This window comes from Micropterus dolomieu, linkage group LG09 (genome assembly GCF_021292245.1).
Source record: "Micropterus dolomieu isolate WLL.071019.BEF.003 ecotype Adirondacks linkage group LG09, ASM2129224v1, whole genome shotgun sequence".
NCBI classification, from domain to species: domain Eukaryota; kingdom Metazoa; phylum Chordata; class Actinopteri; order Centrarchiformes; family Centrarchidae; genus Micropterus; species Micropterus dolomieu.
Window position 1 is genome coordinate 12,188,667 of NC_060158.1, and position 18,258 is coordinate 12,206,924.

Here is an 18,258-nt window from a genome sequence, read left to right on the forward strand (position 1 = left end):
TTTGCACAGTGCATATTCATTATAACAATACTCAATATTGTGTTACTGACCGCATTTCTGACTCCATGGTTTCCTATTGTATTGTATCAGTCTGTGAGACAGATGACCCCTATAGATTTTCCAGTTAGCCAGCTTTGGTGTCCACTCGCCTCCTCTTTTGTCTCCACTGCCTACAACTCTGACTTCTCCGTTACAATGCATGATGAGAGGCAATAACCAGTGACTGACATCAGCATCCCCTGTCTCCTTTTGCAATAGCTGATAGTTACTAAATCATGCACAAGGAGATTGACATATTGATTGTGTCCCTCTGTATTTTGCTTGGTTTTGGATTAGCCTCAAAACAATGCAGTAAACTTTTATTCTTATATGGGTAGATCCCTAAACTTTAAACTTGAGCTTGAAAGTTGACCAAGTTTGAGCAAGTGTGGAAGTGAATGAGTGCCCTCATCTGTATGCTCAAGTGAGTGTATAGGTTGCCAGGTTACTCGGCCCCTTAGCTTCTGAATGTGAGTTTTGTGTTTCACTTCTGGTTTCCATTTTGAATGACAAAGTTATTCCACGATCAACAGACAGATAACATGTTTTACATTGAAACCACTGTTCACTGATGCCACAGGGTTAATTGTTGCACGCGTGACCAATTCAGCTTACACAAGCGATAACCCAAGATGTTGATTACCAAAACAGCTCAAATGTTCCTCAAACTATCTTTTTTATAAGTAGCACATGAGGTGACATGAAGTGGGTTTTATTTTCACATTGAGGTAGAAAGCTCTTCACACACTTACTCTGCATCATTGACAGTGACTTATCTGTGTCCTTGTGTGCACAGTCTCTCCACGAATCCAGCACAAGAAGCTCCAAGATGCCGGAAACAATGTGTGTAAGATTGCTCAAAAAAAGCTTTTCCAAAGCTATCTTCCATCTTTCCATCCAAACATCTGAAACACAAAACCCAGTAAGGTCACACACACATAGGGACCACACTGCTTAAATTAGAGTCAGTAATAGCCTCTGCCCTACACGCAGAGCATTATTTGACCTGTTAGAAGTAGGAAAACCTCTCTGCTTTGGTTTCCTCCATGTTTCCATCCTTCCATCTGCCTGTCCAACTATCACTTTGTCTTGGAGGTGGCTTCACCCTTGATTGCTATGTGACCGCACATGCAGCTGGGGGCTGGAGCGGGCATTTTGTGGCAGAGTCTGACCTTTTGACTTGATACCTTTTCAGCATGTCCAAGGAGCCCAGTTCCAACCTGGAGAGTGCCATGCAGATGCTTATAAAGACCTTCCACAAGTACTCTGGGAAGGAGGGCGACAAGTACACGCTGAGCAGGGGTGAACTGAAGGAGCTGCTACTAGAGGAGCTGGGGACTTACTTAGGGGTAAGAGAATTAGTGTGTGAGGAGGCAAATATGTAGTTTTTACACTAACACACTGGACACTTAGCAAATATGCAACACAAAAGTAAAGGTATGTGCTGACATACTTACACTCACAAGTTCAGACAAGTTTGTGCAATGATGTATGCCCACACACACACACACACACACACACACATCACAGAGAACACATTACAAACTCTCTCGCTCTCTGCTCCTCACTGACAGACCTCCAAAGATAATGAAGCAGTTGAGAAGGTGATGAACGACTTGGACGCCAACAATGACGGAGAGGTGGACTTCACCGAGTTCATCATCCTGATGGGCGCCCTCACTGTCGCCTGCAACGACTTCTTCCTGGAGTTCAAGACAGACGAAAAACCAAATGACGAAAGCAAAGGCAGTTCAGCTGCGAAATAAGATTGATTCACTGTAAGAAGGAAGGGTGGGAGGGCGAGGTGGAAAGAGGGAAAAGAGGAGAAGAGGGGAAGGGGGGAAACAAGGAGGAGGGGAAAGAGCTGTAAATCAGGAGAGATGGAGGAGAGAGTTGCAACGGATTTTTGTCTTGTGCAATTTGTAAACATTATAACTACACATGAGGGGAGCGGTGCAGTGAGCGACTTCACATATACAACAGGGTATATTTCAACTTCTTCCAACTCAAATATAGCAGTTTTAACAGACAAGATCCCAGAAGGGAAGGAAGTTAGAATTTTGCAGAACGCACACCAGCATGTTTGAGCATTTCTTGCACATGATTAATTACCAATTAACATATACTAAGTTACAGATTATCCTATTATTGTATGTACTCAGTGTTGAAAAATAGAATATGATTTATCCCCTTTCTTGCGCCTATTTTGTAATCCTTTTTGGTAATAATCAATGCATTCTTCAAAATATTAAACATGGCATTTAACCAACTATTAATTGTGGTGTGTTTGGTTTTCCATACTTAAAAATCCCTCATGTTGCACAAGTATTCATCAACATGACGTGCAGGAATTGCTGCACCTGGAAATCAAGTTGAATGGTGCAGACAGAAACAATGTCAGCAAACTGTGAGTGTGTGTTGGTGTGTGAGCGTGTGTGTGTGTGTGTGTGTGTGTGTGTGTGTGTGAGCGTGCGTGTGTGTGTGTGTGTATTGGGGATTCCCACAGAGTAAACTGCTCCAGCTCACACATCCTGCCAACAATATCCTGCAAGTCTTGTTCCACTAGATATAAGCTGACCCAGATGTTTGACTTGAATCTGCATGGAAAACTTCTTCAAAACAGAATGACAGAGGGAGGAGAGGGAAAGAAAGAAAGAAAGAAAGAAAGAAAGAAAGAAAGAAAGAACAAGAAGGTGTGATGGAAGACAAAGAGTGTGTGTATGTGTGTGTGTGTGTGTGTGTGTGTGTGTGTGTGTGTGTGTTTGTAAATGAAGGAAGGGCAGCAAAGGTGACGGGACTGAATCCAATTTATGGAGTACATTAGTCAAGTATGTAACTTGGAAAGCAGTGGTATAATCACAGAGGAATGTTCAAGTTGCCATGACTCTTAGCACACTTAGTGTCCCTCAGTGTCTAACCCACACACACACACACACACATAGATCAGTAAATCAACACGTCTTCCTACAACTCATTGGCTTTTACAGCTGCTCGTCAGTTTTAAAATATGACTGAGGAAGAAATGCTGAGCAGCTGAAGAGCCTCTCCTTCCAACCAGAGGGATTTCTTTCTACTTCTGGGTGTAATTGTGCTTGAGCTTGACTGCCTCCTCTTCTTACCTTCAAGCAAAATGCTGATTCCAGGTCAGCCAGCGTCTATGGGCGGGGTTCCCCCTCAGGCCACTGTGTCCTCTAAAGGCGTCCTCTGATTGGGTGGTTTGAATATATGAGCTCGACATGCTCAGCCTGCAGATAGGTAAACAGTTCAAAACAAAACAGTGTCTGTGACTGTTAACCCTGTTGTAACCTGTACGAGTGTTAACAGCCTCAGATACCTGTTTCCTTATTATAAAGGACCAGTAAGTCAACAGTTTTTATGTAGGACAAAAGAGGGTAGACAAAATAATAAAAACACCTCACACATAAGAAGAAGGAAGGAAGATTAAATGGCAACATTTGTAATTCATAAAATGTGAGTTTTTGAGGCAACTGCAGGTGCACTGGTTAAATAAAAGGAAACTATTTACTATCCTGAGGGTAACAGCTTTAAAGGTCATGACACACATTATGTCAAATACAAACAAACTGCAACAGCGGCCACAAATAATAGACTAAGGTTTCAGATCCTTTACTTAAGTAAAAGTATCAATACAACAATGTAAAAAAGTACTCCATTACAAGTAAAAGCCCTAATGTTTGTTTTGGCTAATGTTTGTTCAATGAACTATGGGTCTGTATCTGAGGTGTTTCCGTTGTGAACCAGGGCGAGACAGACATCCTCCATGAGTTATGCTCTGGATCAGTTACTTAATTCTCAGTCACATGGCCTTCAACCACTCTGGGACAAACAGTAGCCAGAGTACATCATGTAAACACTAACTAAAAACACGCCTGACCTTACCAGGTCGACACAAACTAAAAGGCAATCTCTGCTGATGGATCACACAAGGCAGGTGCTGCCTGTGTGAGGAAAGGAGATGAGCAGCACAAAGCCAGGTCATGTCACTGGAACCGAGCCTGAAGCATCTAATAAGGACGACAGGAACACTTCGGTTACCAACAGAGCAGGTCAAGCGACACCCAGATGTCAAGCCACCACGTCCATCAGACAAAGTCAGGCAATGATCACGTCAAGCTCGAATGCACGCCTGAGGGGGGGGATTGCATGAGAGTAGGCTGGCATGCATATGAGAACGAAATGAAATTGTTCATTCAAGTATACAGTAGCATAGGTGGCTCCAGGTCTATATTGTGTGATGAGTAATTCCTTTCCAGGTGTGGCTCACTCTCTCTTCGGTAGAATTTGAGAAGTCTCGCTTTCCTCAGGTTCATGAAATCCATCTTAATACAAGACTGCAAGGAGACTTTATGCCCGTAGCACACTGCCAGAGAGGAGTCAGGAGACATATGAATTACAAGGTCCTGGCACATCTGATTCATAAAGAACAAGCTTTGATGTAACAGGCAGTGGCGAAAAGTAGCTAATTACATTTACTCATCTGTAGTTAAGTACAGTTTGATGTACTTGTTTACTTGAGTATTTCCATTTTATGCTACTTTATACTTCTACTTCGCCCCATTTCAGAGGGAAATGGGCCTGCTGTACTTTTAACTCCACCACATTTATCAGACAGCTGTAGTTACTAGTTACATAGATTTTACATCTGAAAAACAAACAGAATACACCACATTGTTAAAGATTAAACCATGGTTCCTTATCTTTCTTTGGCTTGTGACCATGCACTCACAAAAAAATCAGTGTGTAGTTTGGGCCCCTTGTCACGTTTCATATGTCTGTGTTCCACAAAAGAGACATTTCCCTTCATTTTCGAGTGGCCTTTTATTGTGGCCAGCCTAAGGCACACCTATGCAACACCCATGCTGTCTGATCAGCATCTTGATATGCAACACCTGTGACGTGGATGGATTATCTCGGCAAAGAAGAAGTGCTCACTGACACAGATTTTGACAGATTTGTGAACAATATTTGAGAGAAAAAGGACTTTTGTGTACATAGAGAAAGTCTTAGATCTTTGAGTTCAGCTCATGATGACTTGGGGGAAAAAACAAGTGTTGCGTTTATAATTTTTTTCAATGTATATTACATTGTTGTATTAGGACTTTCACTTTTTTCTTAAGCTAAGTGGGTAAAAGCAACCAGTCAACTGCTGCAAACAGCTATCCATGAGATAACACAACAGGCAAGAGAAGATCTCTGGTTTTAGAGTAATGATACCTAACCTGTGGATCACTTGTCTTTGTAAATTAAAACACAAACTCTTGGCACTAAACAGACACAAACAGTGACAGTGTCCACCCTGAGAGTCAAGGAGAAACAGGTGGCAGACAGTTATCAGCCTCAGATAACAGAGTGACGAAGGTAAAGGAGAGGGGCGAACGATACGTAAGAAAAGGAGGGAAGGGCGGTGTCAGTTGCTCCTTTTTTCCCTTCACATTAAGTGTCCTTGACGCTGGTGTAATGATACAACTCTTACTCTTTGTTTTTAGTGTCGCATTTACCTTAGATCTACACACAGCACAGACTGGGGTGCTCCTTACGGGTACGTAAGATGTTTGTCCTCAACATGATCCTCGCCTAAACCTAATCTCACCACTAGACCTTTCCTCCTAACCTTTTCACTCTAGCCTGGCATATTAACTTATTCCCTTTTAGCAAAATGGAGTACTAAACTTCCAGACAAATTACCAAACCGTCGAAACCACAATGAAGCTCTGGCAGTTAAAAGATTCATTATGCTCATAAAATGCCCTCATTCAGTCATTCCAGCATCTGTGAAGAGGCTGGTTCCTCATGGATGAAAAGACAGTTTGATACTTTGATCAGTCCCTTTCAGAGCACACATCACTGACACAAACACCCTCACACTTTGCTGTTCATGTTGTTGATTTATTAAGGATCAGAGAGAGGCTCTCAGGGGATCTCCAGCATTGAGATTCAGGACCTTTTTATTCTAATCTGTTTTACATTGTTCAACATCCACATATCAAAAGACAACAGAGGAAAATGTACAGCCGGTGTGTCTCTTCGTACAACTTCTGCTTTAGCGCTAAAAACTACAAACGTAAATCTTTGAAGAGACATGGAAATGGCAGGCCTCCATCAGTATATAACATTAGACTAAATTTAACCTTAGTTATACCACATTTTATTGTTATCCTGGTGGCTAACATCAAGCTGTGTTGCAGATCAGTTGTCCAAATGATATCAGCATATCTCTAAATTAAGAGTACACATACAATGTCAAATGTTTTTGTTACATTTAGAGTATATATATAAAAAAAGACTTCAGCTAATATAATATAGTTACCGCTTCTCAATTTGGTGTTCTGCCTTGTAGCACCATGGGTCATTAAACCCTAAGGGAGAACGGCATTACTTTTTAGGATTCTGAACAATATTAAAAGAGATAGGCTATGACAAGAAATGCTGATATTTAAGCATTTTAAAAGTTTTTTCTTGTTTACTTTATGGCACTTTATATCTATAAATGATCCCCATTTGTAGAGCTAAACCAATTTGACATAAGACATTAATTTTATAACTTTTTTTAAATAATAAAAATAATTTTCAGGTTTATTTTACAGATTTTAGTCAGAATGAACAGGCTTGTTTTGCTGAAAACTAAAGATGAAATGAAGTCTCAGTTCTTTTCATAAAAAACATTGACTATTGTAAATCCATGGACCTTCAAGCACATTGCAGCAGGGTGAATCACTCACTTTTCACAGTGCAGATAATACATTAGAAACAACGCCCTCAATCACAGTAAAACTGAGGAAATCCTCAAGGGACAGTGGTTAGAGTTTAAGAGCATGAATTAGAAATATGCTGCGAGCATATACAATAGCTGCTCTTTGTTCATATCTTGATATGCCCTGTGCATGGATTTGAGGAACTATTAATGTTGAAGAAAGAAAGAAATTCTTTGTTGGCATGTTGGTGTAGTGTACCAGCACATCCACCAGAGGGAGAAAGAGATCTACAAACAGAGTTTCAAAAGCAATTTCTGCTTCATAGTAAATTTCACTTGGTAACAATAACAAAAATATCATGTGTAGTTTCTGACACATTTGAAACAATTAAAACATCACATCTGTGTATGAGTCTTGGTCCCAATCCAACTCCAAGTCACATTTAATCATTAAAAGTGCCTCATCTGCGCTGTGCTTCTCCCTTGTTCACATGCAAAACAGCAGCTTAGATGTTTTGCATCATCTGCACATCAAAGTAAAATTAGGAAAAAAAAGACAGAAGAAGACATCCAGGGTTTCTGTACATGGAGTCAGCTGTAAATATTTTCTGATGATCAAAAATAAATCATGAAAATAACAAAAAGTAGGCTCGAAGTAAGACTTTCTGAAAAGGACAGCTCATTAGTACACATTGATCAGAGGTGAGGTGACTTTTGGAAACATTTTGTCCATGCTGGCCCATAAGGGTGTTTGTTTTTGTATACCTAAGCTGGGCTGGGGTGGAGTCAGTGGATGCGAGGCACCGGATGCAGCAGAGTCATATGCTCAGCGCCGTTGAAAGGCAGACGCTGAGTGCAGTAGTGGTGAACCACCTCTGGGATGCTAGGGAACACGCAGCTGCTCTGGTCCAGGGTGTAGCTGTTCTCTTTGGTCTGGGCAACAATGATATGAACACAACCTTGGCTTGTCCTGAGTCACACAGAGGGGAGGAAAAGACAGACAATTAACCAATTTTTCCTGCAATCCAAAGCTGATACAAGATTGATGTAAATTCATATATTCTGGTGTTGGAGACGCATCGTAAAAACAGAATTTTGTTGTGATATTTAAACATGAAACATTGCTGTGTATTTTAACTTGCATTAATGCATCCAAAAAGGATGAAGGATGAAGATAGCATTATTCCATATATCTAATGGTTATTGCTGTCCACAAATCTTATGGAAAGAGCAAAACCAACCAAGTGTTAGTCTGGTTGTTGTTCTCAATGAATGATGTTGTGAATGTGAATATCTTAAAATTAGTCACAAATATATACTTTGGATTTTAAAAAAGGCTAATTTCCTTAAACAGCTGGGAACTGTAGTTTTTAGCAAATATTACTCAAACATGAGTTAATAATAAATTTGTAAGGGACTGTTTTCAGCTGCAGATTGACACTGACAATTTATCCTCTATTGAGTATTTAGGACAGCAGGAAAGTGTATCTGGGATTGACTCAAAATAAACAACATATTTATCATAATGAAAGAACACATTACCCAGTGCAACAGTGTGGCTTACTGACAGAAATGTATTGCTAGCTTTCAGGTTTTAAAGATATTTGTTGACAATAAGAAACATATTAAATATTAGCAGCCTTATCCTTATCCAGCTTATCCAAAAAAGTTAAATGGTAAATGTAAAAAAAAAAGAAAGGTAATTGTGAAATAAACCACTTTCAACTGTTGAGTTTACAACTGGACCATTAACTTTTACATTTCAATGACTACATTATGTGATCAATAAGTAATATCCCAGCTATCCCACTACAGATGCACTTTCAGGCTACACTCACTTGAGGGCAATGGAGTACTTGCTGTTGTCCGACTCGCTGTTCCTGACCAGGAAGCTGGCCTCTTTGCAAGACTGCAGCTGAAACTCCGCCTCCTGACGAGTCACGCAGCCATGGTACCAGCTGAGACAGAGGGTGGGAGTGAGCGGAATTACATTTCATGTGCTACTGATCAAGTGTAGAATCTCATTTCATACCCTTGGAAATGAGAATTGCTGTATTCAAATTATGGAGTGAGGTATATAGCAAGAATAAGAAACATATGCAGACACATTCTGACATACATAATATGTGAATGCCTTTTAAAATAGTTTGAGTATTACAGCATTAAATATCTACAATTTATGTATCAACAGGGAAATCCCGACATTGAGGTGCACTCTTGATTTTTGCCGCACCTCTGTTTTTCCAAGGGCAGGGAGGGGTCAACACAGCGAGCCTCAGTGTCACGGTTGCTGCTGGGGGTGAAAGATGGGGACAGGGTTGGAGGAGAGGATCGCAGGATCTTCTGGGTCCAGCTTTTCTGTCTCAGATGCTGATGCTGATGCTGCTGCAGCTGGGCTGGTGGATGTTGCGGCTGCCTGGTGAGTGTGGGGTGGGGTGTCTCATCTTTGGCAGGGCTGTCAAACTGTGCTGGGGGGGGGGGGGGGGGGGGGGTGAGAAGAGAAGATATAAATTTATGTAAAGAAACGACTCTATGCCATAGTTTGAACTGGGTGCTGAAGCCTCCAGTAAACATAAAATAAGAAGACAGCAGTTTGATGATTCATGCAAGATGTTATTCAGTATGCTGTTGGTCTATGCAGCATATAAAATATAAATGTGAGAGCAGGCTTGAGTTGTGTTTTGAAATAATATACTTCATGTTGATCCAAGGCAGAGAAGGGGCTGGGTTGGAACTCTTTTATTGTATTAAAGTGTTGCTATTTGAGGTATAAAGATAAGCACAAGAAAAAAAACAGAAGCAAACATTTCCTCACTTTCCCTTTAAAAGTATTCCCAGCATTAGTGCTAAGCCTACTCTCAGATATCATTGTGTCTGGATGTGGTGTAACAAATGTCAGATGTACCTGACAGAGTTCTGACAATGTGCTCCTTCTTCCACTCCCAGGGCAGCTCGTACTCAGTGGAGGGACGAGGATCCTGCTCGGGCTGTGTGACTGCTGTCTTGTCATTGTCACCACCTCCCTCATACGGGACGTCGTATATCTGCACAGGCTGACCTTCCTCCACCGTTCCCTGGCCGGCCTCCATCAGCACACACACCTTCAGCAGGTCCTTGGACCCCCGACGTCTGATCTCTTTTAGGCAGAAACAAGGGATTAAAGATTAGCGGACGGCCAGGGAAATATTAAGAAGGGCACAAGGTCTGGATTAAAAGACTATTGACAGGCTCCCAAGATTCAGTAGCCATAACAGCAGCACTTTTAATGGCTTTTTCAGTGGTTAACATATGTACTAATGTTTAATAGATCAGTTACAGGCCATTAATAAAAACACATTTTGGGCTGGCAGGTTGTGATGACCCCATTTGCTTGTGTTTACCGTTTTCTATTTGGCAATAATGCTGTTAAAAATGTTGATAATGCATTGAATGCTAAATAAGTTTTAGATTTTGGTCAAGAGGATAAACTTTTTCTTATTCACGTCTTATAACTGATCTAGTCTGTTTTGTTTTATATCTGTCTTTGTTTTTGTTTGTCTAAATTTGTTCTTGCCTCCTGCTTCTTATACCCTCTTATCTGTCATATGCCTACTTATTTGTGAGTTATTGATTCAATTAAAGGATTGAAAGTCATTCATCTCAACATCAGGAGCCTTGCTACTAAAATCGATCTTCTCAGGGTATGGGCGGCTTTACATAAACCTAATATAATTACTATTTTTGAATCACGGCTTCACAACAAAATCACTAATGATGTTAGGATTATCAAATCTGATGTTTTGTCAGACTGCTTTAGTGACCATTCTATAATATACTGCATCTGGAAAATTTAAATACAGAGTTCCCCACACAAATATATCAATGTAAAAATATTAGTGTTGATTATTTTATACGTGATCTCTTAGATATTAGATGGGATAGGCTTCAACTAATTCCACTTATGGAAGAGGCATGGAATTTCTTCCATACTGAAGTTAAAACTGTAATTGATAAGCATGCTCCTGTGAGAACGATTAATGTCAAAGATAGGCATTTACCATGGATAAACTTTAAATTACTTCAACTATTCAAAAAAAGGGATAAAGCTTGGATTAAATATCTTCTCAAAAGATGACTCTGATGGGACAATATATAGACAGGAACGGAATAAATGCAAAACTGAAACTAGGAATGCCAAATCTAATTACTATAACTCCAGGCAATTCTGGAATCATTTAAATAATATTCTTAATAAAAATAAAAAACCTTCTGTGAAACAAATATGCATGGACAATGACATATTATCTTGATCCTTTGCATATAGCTCATGCCTTTAATTATTATTTTTCATCCATGTGTAGTTCAAAATCTGTTTTCTCTGATGGTTTGGCATGGTCTTCTAATTCTTCCATGCCTGTCCTTCACATTTAAAAAAAATCATGCCTACTGATGTCTATAATGCATTATGCGACTTAAAATTGAAAGTGCAGTGCAGGTCCAGATGATCTGGAAGCTAAGTTTATCAAACGTGCAACCCACATATTGATGTTTCCTCTTGCAGATCTTTTTAATCTAATCCTTAACTACCTGTACTGTCCCACAAATTTGGAAAGCTGCAAGAGTGACACCTCTTTTCAAAGGTGGAGACCAATCTAATGTGAATAATTATCGCCTGATTTCTATCATTTGTGCAGTAGCTAAAATATTTTAGAAATTCATTTTTAATCAACTAACTGAGTACATTAATAAGTATAACATTTTAATTTAATAATGATCATTTCAGTGGTGCTGCTTTTATCGATCTCTCAAAGGCCTTTGACATGGTTGACCATTACCTTCTACTAGATAAGCTTTACTCTGTTGGTTTGAACCAACATGCGGTGCTCTGGTTTAACTTCTATTTGCATAATAGACGTCAGTGTGACGTTTACCAAGGATTCCAGTTAGATTAGTTAAATGTGGATAAAGGTGTTCCTCATGGTTCAACTTTAGGCCCCTTTCTTATTTCCATCTTTATCAATGACCTGGCACAAGTTTGTTCTCAATGTGAAGTAGAGCTTTATGCTGATGACACTGTCATTTATACCTCACACCGGGATTTGCTGCAAGTCCAAAGAACTCTTTGATAAAGTTCAAGAGTGGCTGTTCATTAATAAACTTCTGTTGAACATGAATAAATCCTGCTGTATGGTGTTTTCCACAATACAAAATCACCAATGTGTTTCTAGTTTTGAAATCAAGTTTTTAGATGGGTCCCAATGCAGAATGTGGAGGAAATTAAATATCTGGGCCTCTGGTTGGACCCCAACCTTACCTTTAAGATACACATTGACAGTATCATTAGGAAAGTATATGGATGTCTTGGCACTGTTTTTCAACTCAAGTCAGAAAAAAAAAAATTCTCAACTGGTAATACCAATCATTGATTATGCAGACATAGTATATAATAATACCTTCGAGTCCAATCTTAGACCCCTTAATGTTGTATTTAATTCCCTTTGCAGGTTCATTTTGAACTGTCCATTTAAAACCCATCATTGTTTTATGTATGACTCACTAAACTGGTTGCAACCTAAACCACGTAGGGATTACCACTGGATTCTGTTTATCTTTAAATGTATTTATTCCAATTGTCCTGCATACCTTAAACAGAATTTAATTCGTTATTGCTCAACATACTTACTTTGACACCTCCAATGCCCAAAATTTTTTACGGTACCATGGTTATTTTCTGTAACTGGTAGGAGAGCATTTCGATATAAGGCCCCTCAAGACTGGAATATCCTTGCTCTTTTCTTGAGATCTATTTCCACATTTGGTTTATTCAAATCCTCACTTTTTTCTTTTCTTAAAACTACATGTTCTTGTTATTAGGGGTACCAATGGTGTTACCTATATATAGTTTATGCAGAAAATACACAGTAGTAGGTATATAATCCTGTTTTTCTTCAGACATTTCTATATGAGATGTGAACAACGCATTAGTTGTGTAATGCATTCTGCTGTTTATTTTGTCAATGAACTTTATTTATTTGCTATGTTAATTGTGGGGGTTAGGGCAGGTGAGCGAGTTATTGTTTTGTATATATGTTTGTGTATGTATTGAGTTTATGTATATGTATTGTGTGGTTAACATTATATATGTGCTGCAGGACCCCCTCGAAAATGAGATGATACATCTCAAGGGGTTATCCTGAAATAAATTAAATTCAATCTATAAAAACACTAGTAAATAATTCATTAACTATTATAATTTAATTATTAGCTATTATTGGAAACATTTCATAAAATTTTAGACTGTTAAGCTGTTCATATTTTTGGGATTGTGTATATTTTGAATTTGCAACTTTGTCATATTTTTATATTATATGTTTTTGCACTCTTCTGTCTTATCTTATCTTAAAAGGTGCTTTATTAGACAATGAATGATGTGAAATTGTGATGACTCATTTTATCAGCTTGATTTTAACTCTGGTACTGTTCGGTGCTCTCGGTATGTAATTAGTTAAATGGGGAATAATGCTGGATTGCAGTATAAGATAAATCTTCCCCCAGTGCAAGAAAAGCAGATCATGTTGAGTTTTGGTACAGATTGAACATTAGACTATACATTTGCACTAGTGCTGCACATTAGAATCTTAATGTATAGTTTTGTCCATTTTTTATAAATATGTATTTTAATTATTTTCTAATGACTTTGTTCTTCTGTTGTATGTATTTTTTGTTTGGATGGTAATCAGAGAGGACAGCAAACTAAGAATTTTGTTGCACTATGCAACTCAATGTCACTAAATTATGGTTAGACTGTGGTATTAACAAATTATTATGTTGTTCCCCCTAAAATATTGAGTTTGACTCTAGTAAGTGACGTCATCGGCTAAACAGAACGTAATAATAATGCTGCCCTGCTTTTATGGTCTTGCTTATTGAGTCACAGTGACATCAGAGTCTTGCTTATTTCCTCAGTATGATTTAAGCCTAATAAATTGACTCAGTTACATCATCACATCCTCTGTAGACTTCTTTGAGGTGGCCTGGAAGTAGCACAGGCAATGATTGAAGTAAAGTCTACTAGAGAGCAAAACATTTTCACATTCACAGCAGGCTATTGTGTAACCCTTTTAGTTAAAACAATGGAGAGATGGAATGAAAGGTCAAGAGAGCATGTGATTGGACAACGGACCACCAGTCTTCCTAGATGCTGGGAAGTTTTGATAAATGGTCAGACAGGTCCATATAGGGGGTTACACAGAGCTGCGTCCAAGAGGAGGTGGGGGGCACTGAGGGCCAACTTCCTTTCTAGAGAATAGCACCAGGAAACAGAAACAGGAAAGAGGAAGCAGGGGCAGGAAACTGCACCCATTGTCCGAACGCAACGTGGTTGCCATGGCCACCCTGTGGGGTACAGAGAGCACTGGGAGTGAGTTCATGTTCTCACTGTTCGGCCTGCAGAGACTGAAAATGGGAATGCTGTCGTTCACACAGAGGCTACGTGGTCGAACGCAGCTGTACAGATTCAGTGATCAGGGAGTGTGCCGACAGCTACAAAAGAGGCAGTGAGAGTATATTGATGGAAGCCTTACCAGTAATCATCTGCTGGGCATCGTAAGGCTCCATATAACCATCGTTCTCCCCAACCCTCTCTGCCTGCCTTTGCTCTCTGGTCTTCTGAGCATCAAAGGGATCTGCGTAATCCTCAAGGATTATCACCTGGATAAAAAAAATACACAGAAATCAATATATTTTTTCATGCATAATTTGGACTCTGAAAGCACAGTTTTGGATGCCCAATTAGGGACATAAGAAAAGGTTTCGGGGTGACTCAGCTAATAATTAATTGTGTTTGGGAGTAAAATAAACAGAGAAATTACAAACATATGCTAATCTTTACTATACTGTGCTCACAAAAAACAGTAATCAACCGGGTACAACGGACTGACTGCACAGGACACACTTTTCACCAGTGGTAACATGTTACATTGTGTGGTTGAAACTGCATGGAAACTAGTTAGCAAGCACGCAGAAAAGTTGACAGATATAGGTAACAGTAATGGACAACTGGCTGAATTGTCCACCTTCTGCTGCTCTGAGAGATAGTTGTGCAAATATCTTAACAAACCTAGAGGGGAAAAATAACCATGGACACTGTGTGGAACAAAAAAATTTTTGCTACATTATTCACCTTACTATAATTAATCGTGTTATAAAATATATATATATATATTTGGAATTATCACCAGTAATAGGGCTACAACTAATGCTTATTTTAGTTATCGATCAATCTGTTATCAAAATACTTGCCAATTCATTTTCGACCGACTAATTGATTAATTGTTTCAGCACTAGTTTAAAATCAGTTCAAATGAAAACATTTGGAACATGACGGGTGGTGTTTACGCATGGTGTATGTCAGTTAACTTAAAGATAAACTAACTGCATAAAGCTACAAGGCAGTCTTCAGCTAATCAGAACAATGCCTTACACCTCATTGTGTCCAAAAGAGGCATTTGTTGTTGTAAAGCCCGATCTCTTCACATTCATGTCTCCCTGTTAATAGCCTCTATTCTACAACACCAGTCATGCCTGACTGTCTTGTCATCTTATCAGTGCCATGTAATTTCTTGTTTATTTTACAAGCAGCTGGCCAAGAGACAATGGTAGGCCGTATAATGAAACTGCTCCTCTCTAATCACTGCCAGTTGTGTTCCTTCACCAAAGAAATGTTGGTGTTTGAATAAAGTAGCAGATGTTTGACATCCGTCATCTATTTGTTAAGGTGTTAGATTTAGAGAGGTTTAGTGGAACAGATGCAGACGACAACACAGATTTTTTTTAAACTAAGAGGTAGACATATAACACACAGTAATTCGACCAATCAAACATGGAGGCTGCTGTAAATAAGAATTTGAGATCCTTTCTGAAATATAAAACTCCCATTTTATTCTTCTCCTCTTTTATCTGTCTTTTTTCTCACCGTGGCTCCACTATCACTATCCCTGACTTCTCTATCTTTCTCCTTTTTTGTCAAAGCCAGGCTGGAGGGGACTTGGGTTAGCGCCTGAGTGTCAAATAACACGCTGCTTTTTATAACATGATAGCCTTCACCAGCGGGGCCTGAATCCCCTGAAAGACAGGGACGAGGTGGAGGGAGGGGTGTGAAAGGAGGTTTATACTGAGCCAGATCACATACAGGAGAGGAAGGTAAAGCCTCATGTTCGACCACAGCTTTGTATTCAAGGCGGATGGGTTGTAAGGGCAAGGGGTGGAGAGGAAGAGAAAGAGAGATAGAAAGACAGTCTGAGAGGAATGGACACAATGGATAGAGCGGAGACAAAGGGAAGGGAGCAACTGAAACATTAATATCACTTTTCAGAGCTTGGACTGGGTCATTTCTACTTCATTGTCAATAGTATTGATGACAACACATTTTTATTTATTTTTAAGTAGAGGGTGTTGCACTGCTGCCAGAATTAGAGTTGCCAGAGATAAAAATTAATTATGTTTAACTTCACATCCAAATACCAAAGATCAAGCAGCAGTGGTTTATTTGTGTATAAGCAGCAATAACACACTGTGGAAATGCTCAGTTAAGTAATAGCGACAACAATATCATTGTTATGTTTGAGTATCATAATATTATATCATCAGATGATGATAATCAGTGGTGGAAGAAGTATTCATCTTTTACTTAAAGTATGTGAATGAATGCTAATAACATAATGTAAGTAATTATAAAAGTATTGTCATCAAAATATAGCTGAAGTACCAAAAGTAAAGGTACTCATTATGCAAACATTTCACCACAGTTGTTTGATGATATATTAATATATATTAATATATATATTATTAAGCTCATTTCAACTGCTTCTGTATGGTAAGTAATTCTTAACATTGTATCATATTTATAAACTAATAATAGGTTTTCTACTGAATGTACTGTGAAAAGTAAAGTAGTAGCTGTCTGTAGCTGTACTAGAGTAAAGGGTGCAATATTTCCTTCTGAAATGTACTTAATTAGTAGTACAACATGGAAATACTCTCAGTTGTACTACTTTCTACCACTGTCGATAAGGGTTCCTTGTTATAACAACAATAAAGCTTTATCAGATTTTAAAAGATGAACACTCAAACTAAGTATCTAAAAATATGCAAAAAAATATAATCTCGGGTGAGTGAATAAAAATATGACAAAACATTAAATATTTGGTGCCAAATCTAATCTTTTATCCTAAAAGCCTCCAACAAATGACATCTGACACCATATAAAAGTCAAGAAACTTACTAATAGTGAGTCTCATCTACAACATCATAATGTTAAAAGTTATTTGATCTTTTTGGGCTGAAGTTGTATTGGTTACTCACTGTTTCTGCCTTGCACTGGGCTGGTTTCTCTGCTTCAGGTTGACCGGTGATGGTGGCGATGTTGAGGCTTTTGTCCAGTTTGTCCACTCTAATCAGCCTGTTGATGTAAGCATTGGCAGAGCTTTTCAGAGGTCTGTGCTGCTCCTCAAACACCGGCTCAGTTTTGGAGTTTTTGCGACTTTTCCCTGACAGGAGGTTGTCCCAAACTTTTCCATCTTTCGGGGAGCTCACACTGTTTCTACCCAACTCTATGGCAGAGTTTTTGCGGTTTCTTCCGGACAGGAGAGACCCAACTCCTCCACCACCTCCGCCTGTGCTGTCAGCAGAGGAGGTTTTGCCCGTTTTGGAGCCTGTTGTTTTGGTACTAATGCTGGCCACCAGTCCGGGTTTGTTGGCTCTTGGTTGTGACCCTGATTCTGAGGCTGACCGGATCCTGTCGGTACCATTCTTCAGATTGATGGGGAACTCCTTGAACCACTTTGCCATTGTAACTCAGATAGAAACCAATAAACCTCTTTGCCTGCTCCGACACCTTTTAGCGCCATACACCAGGGACCCAGAGATGCACCTTTAGAAATCACAGCCTTTCTAACAAAAGACTTCCGTTGCTTTATTCTAGGATAAAGCCCGTGTGGACAACAGGATCTCCACACCTCAGTTTAAAGCAATTCATAAACACTTTCAAAAGTCAATGGCTCTATTCTTAAACCTCCAACTTTAAAAAATGTTTGTAAGTAAAAACTTACAGGCAACATGCCTATTTGGCAAAAGAAAGAAAAAAACAAATACCACTACTTTATCCCATTTGTGATTTTCTGACACCTGTTCCTTCTTCTGCTTAGAGGAAAAGTTTATTCCCTTTGGATGAAAAGATGTCTTCGAAGAGGGAAGACCCGAAAGAAGGCAAAGTTCTTCCTGCTCCTCATATGTGGTCCCATGCCAAGAGTGTTGCAATGAGGCTTCTGACTGTGCCTGGAGAATAGAGGGAAGGGGGTATCTGAAGTGAAGAGGGGGGAGGCAGGACCAGGTGGGCGGGGACAAGTTTTAATTGTATACACCAGGGTAGGATAACCATTTGGGGAGTTCAGTATTCTAGTTTAGACTGACCTATACCCAGGTACCAAGGATAGTGACACCTTTTTTATTCCTTGGCTTTACAATTAATG

At 39.3% G+C, this 18,258-nt stretch overlaps 2 protein-coding genes across 2 annotated transcripts; one reads left to right on the forward strand and one right to left on the reverse strand.

Annotated features, from left to right (window-relative positions):
- Positions 1–868: 868 nt before the first annotated feature.
- s100s (S100 calcium binding protein S) lies at positions 869–1,805 on the forward strand. Its single transcript, XM_046059124.1, has 3 exons — positions 869–882; positions 1,235–1,388; positions 1,614–1,805. The coding sequence occupies exons 1-3, from the start codon at positions 869–871 to the stop codon at positions 1,803–1,805; spliced, it is 360 nt and encodes a 119-aa protein (XP_045915080.1).
- Positions 1,806–5,930: 4,125 nt separating this feature from the next.
- Positions 5,931–18,012, reverse strand: LOC123975974 (SH2 domain-containing adapter protein E-like). The gene is made up of 6 exons (XM_046057743.1): positions 17,093–18,012; positions 14,314–14,440; positions 9,657–9,887; positions 8,985–9,219; positions 8,590–8,709; positions 5,931–7,721 (listed from the first exon to the last, which is right to left on the reverse strand). Exons 1-6 carry the CDS (start codon positions 17,576–17,578, stop codon positions 7,538–7,540), a joined length of 1,383 nt encoding a protein of 460 aa, XP_045913699.1. The 5' UTR covers positions 17,579–18,012; the 3' UTR covers positions 5,931–7,537.
- Positions 18,013–18,258: the final 246 nt, after the last annotated feature.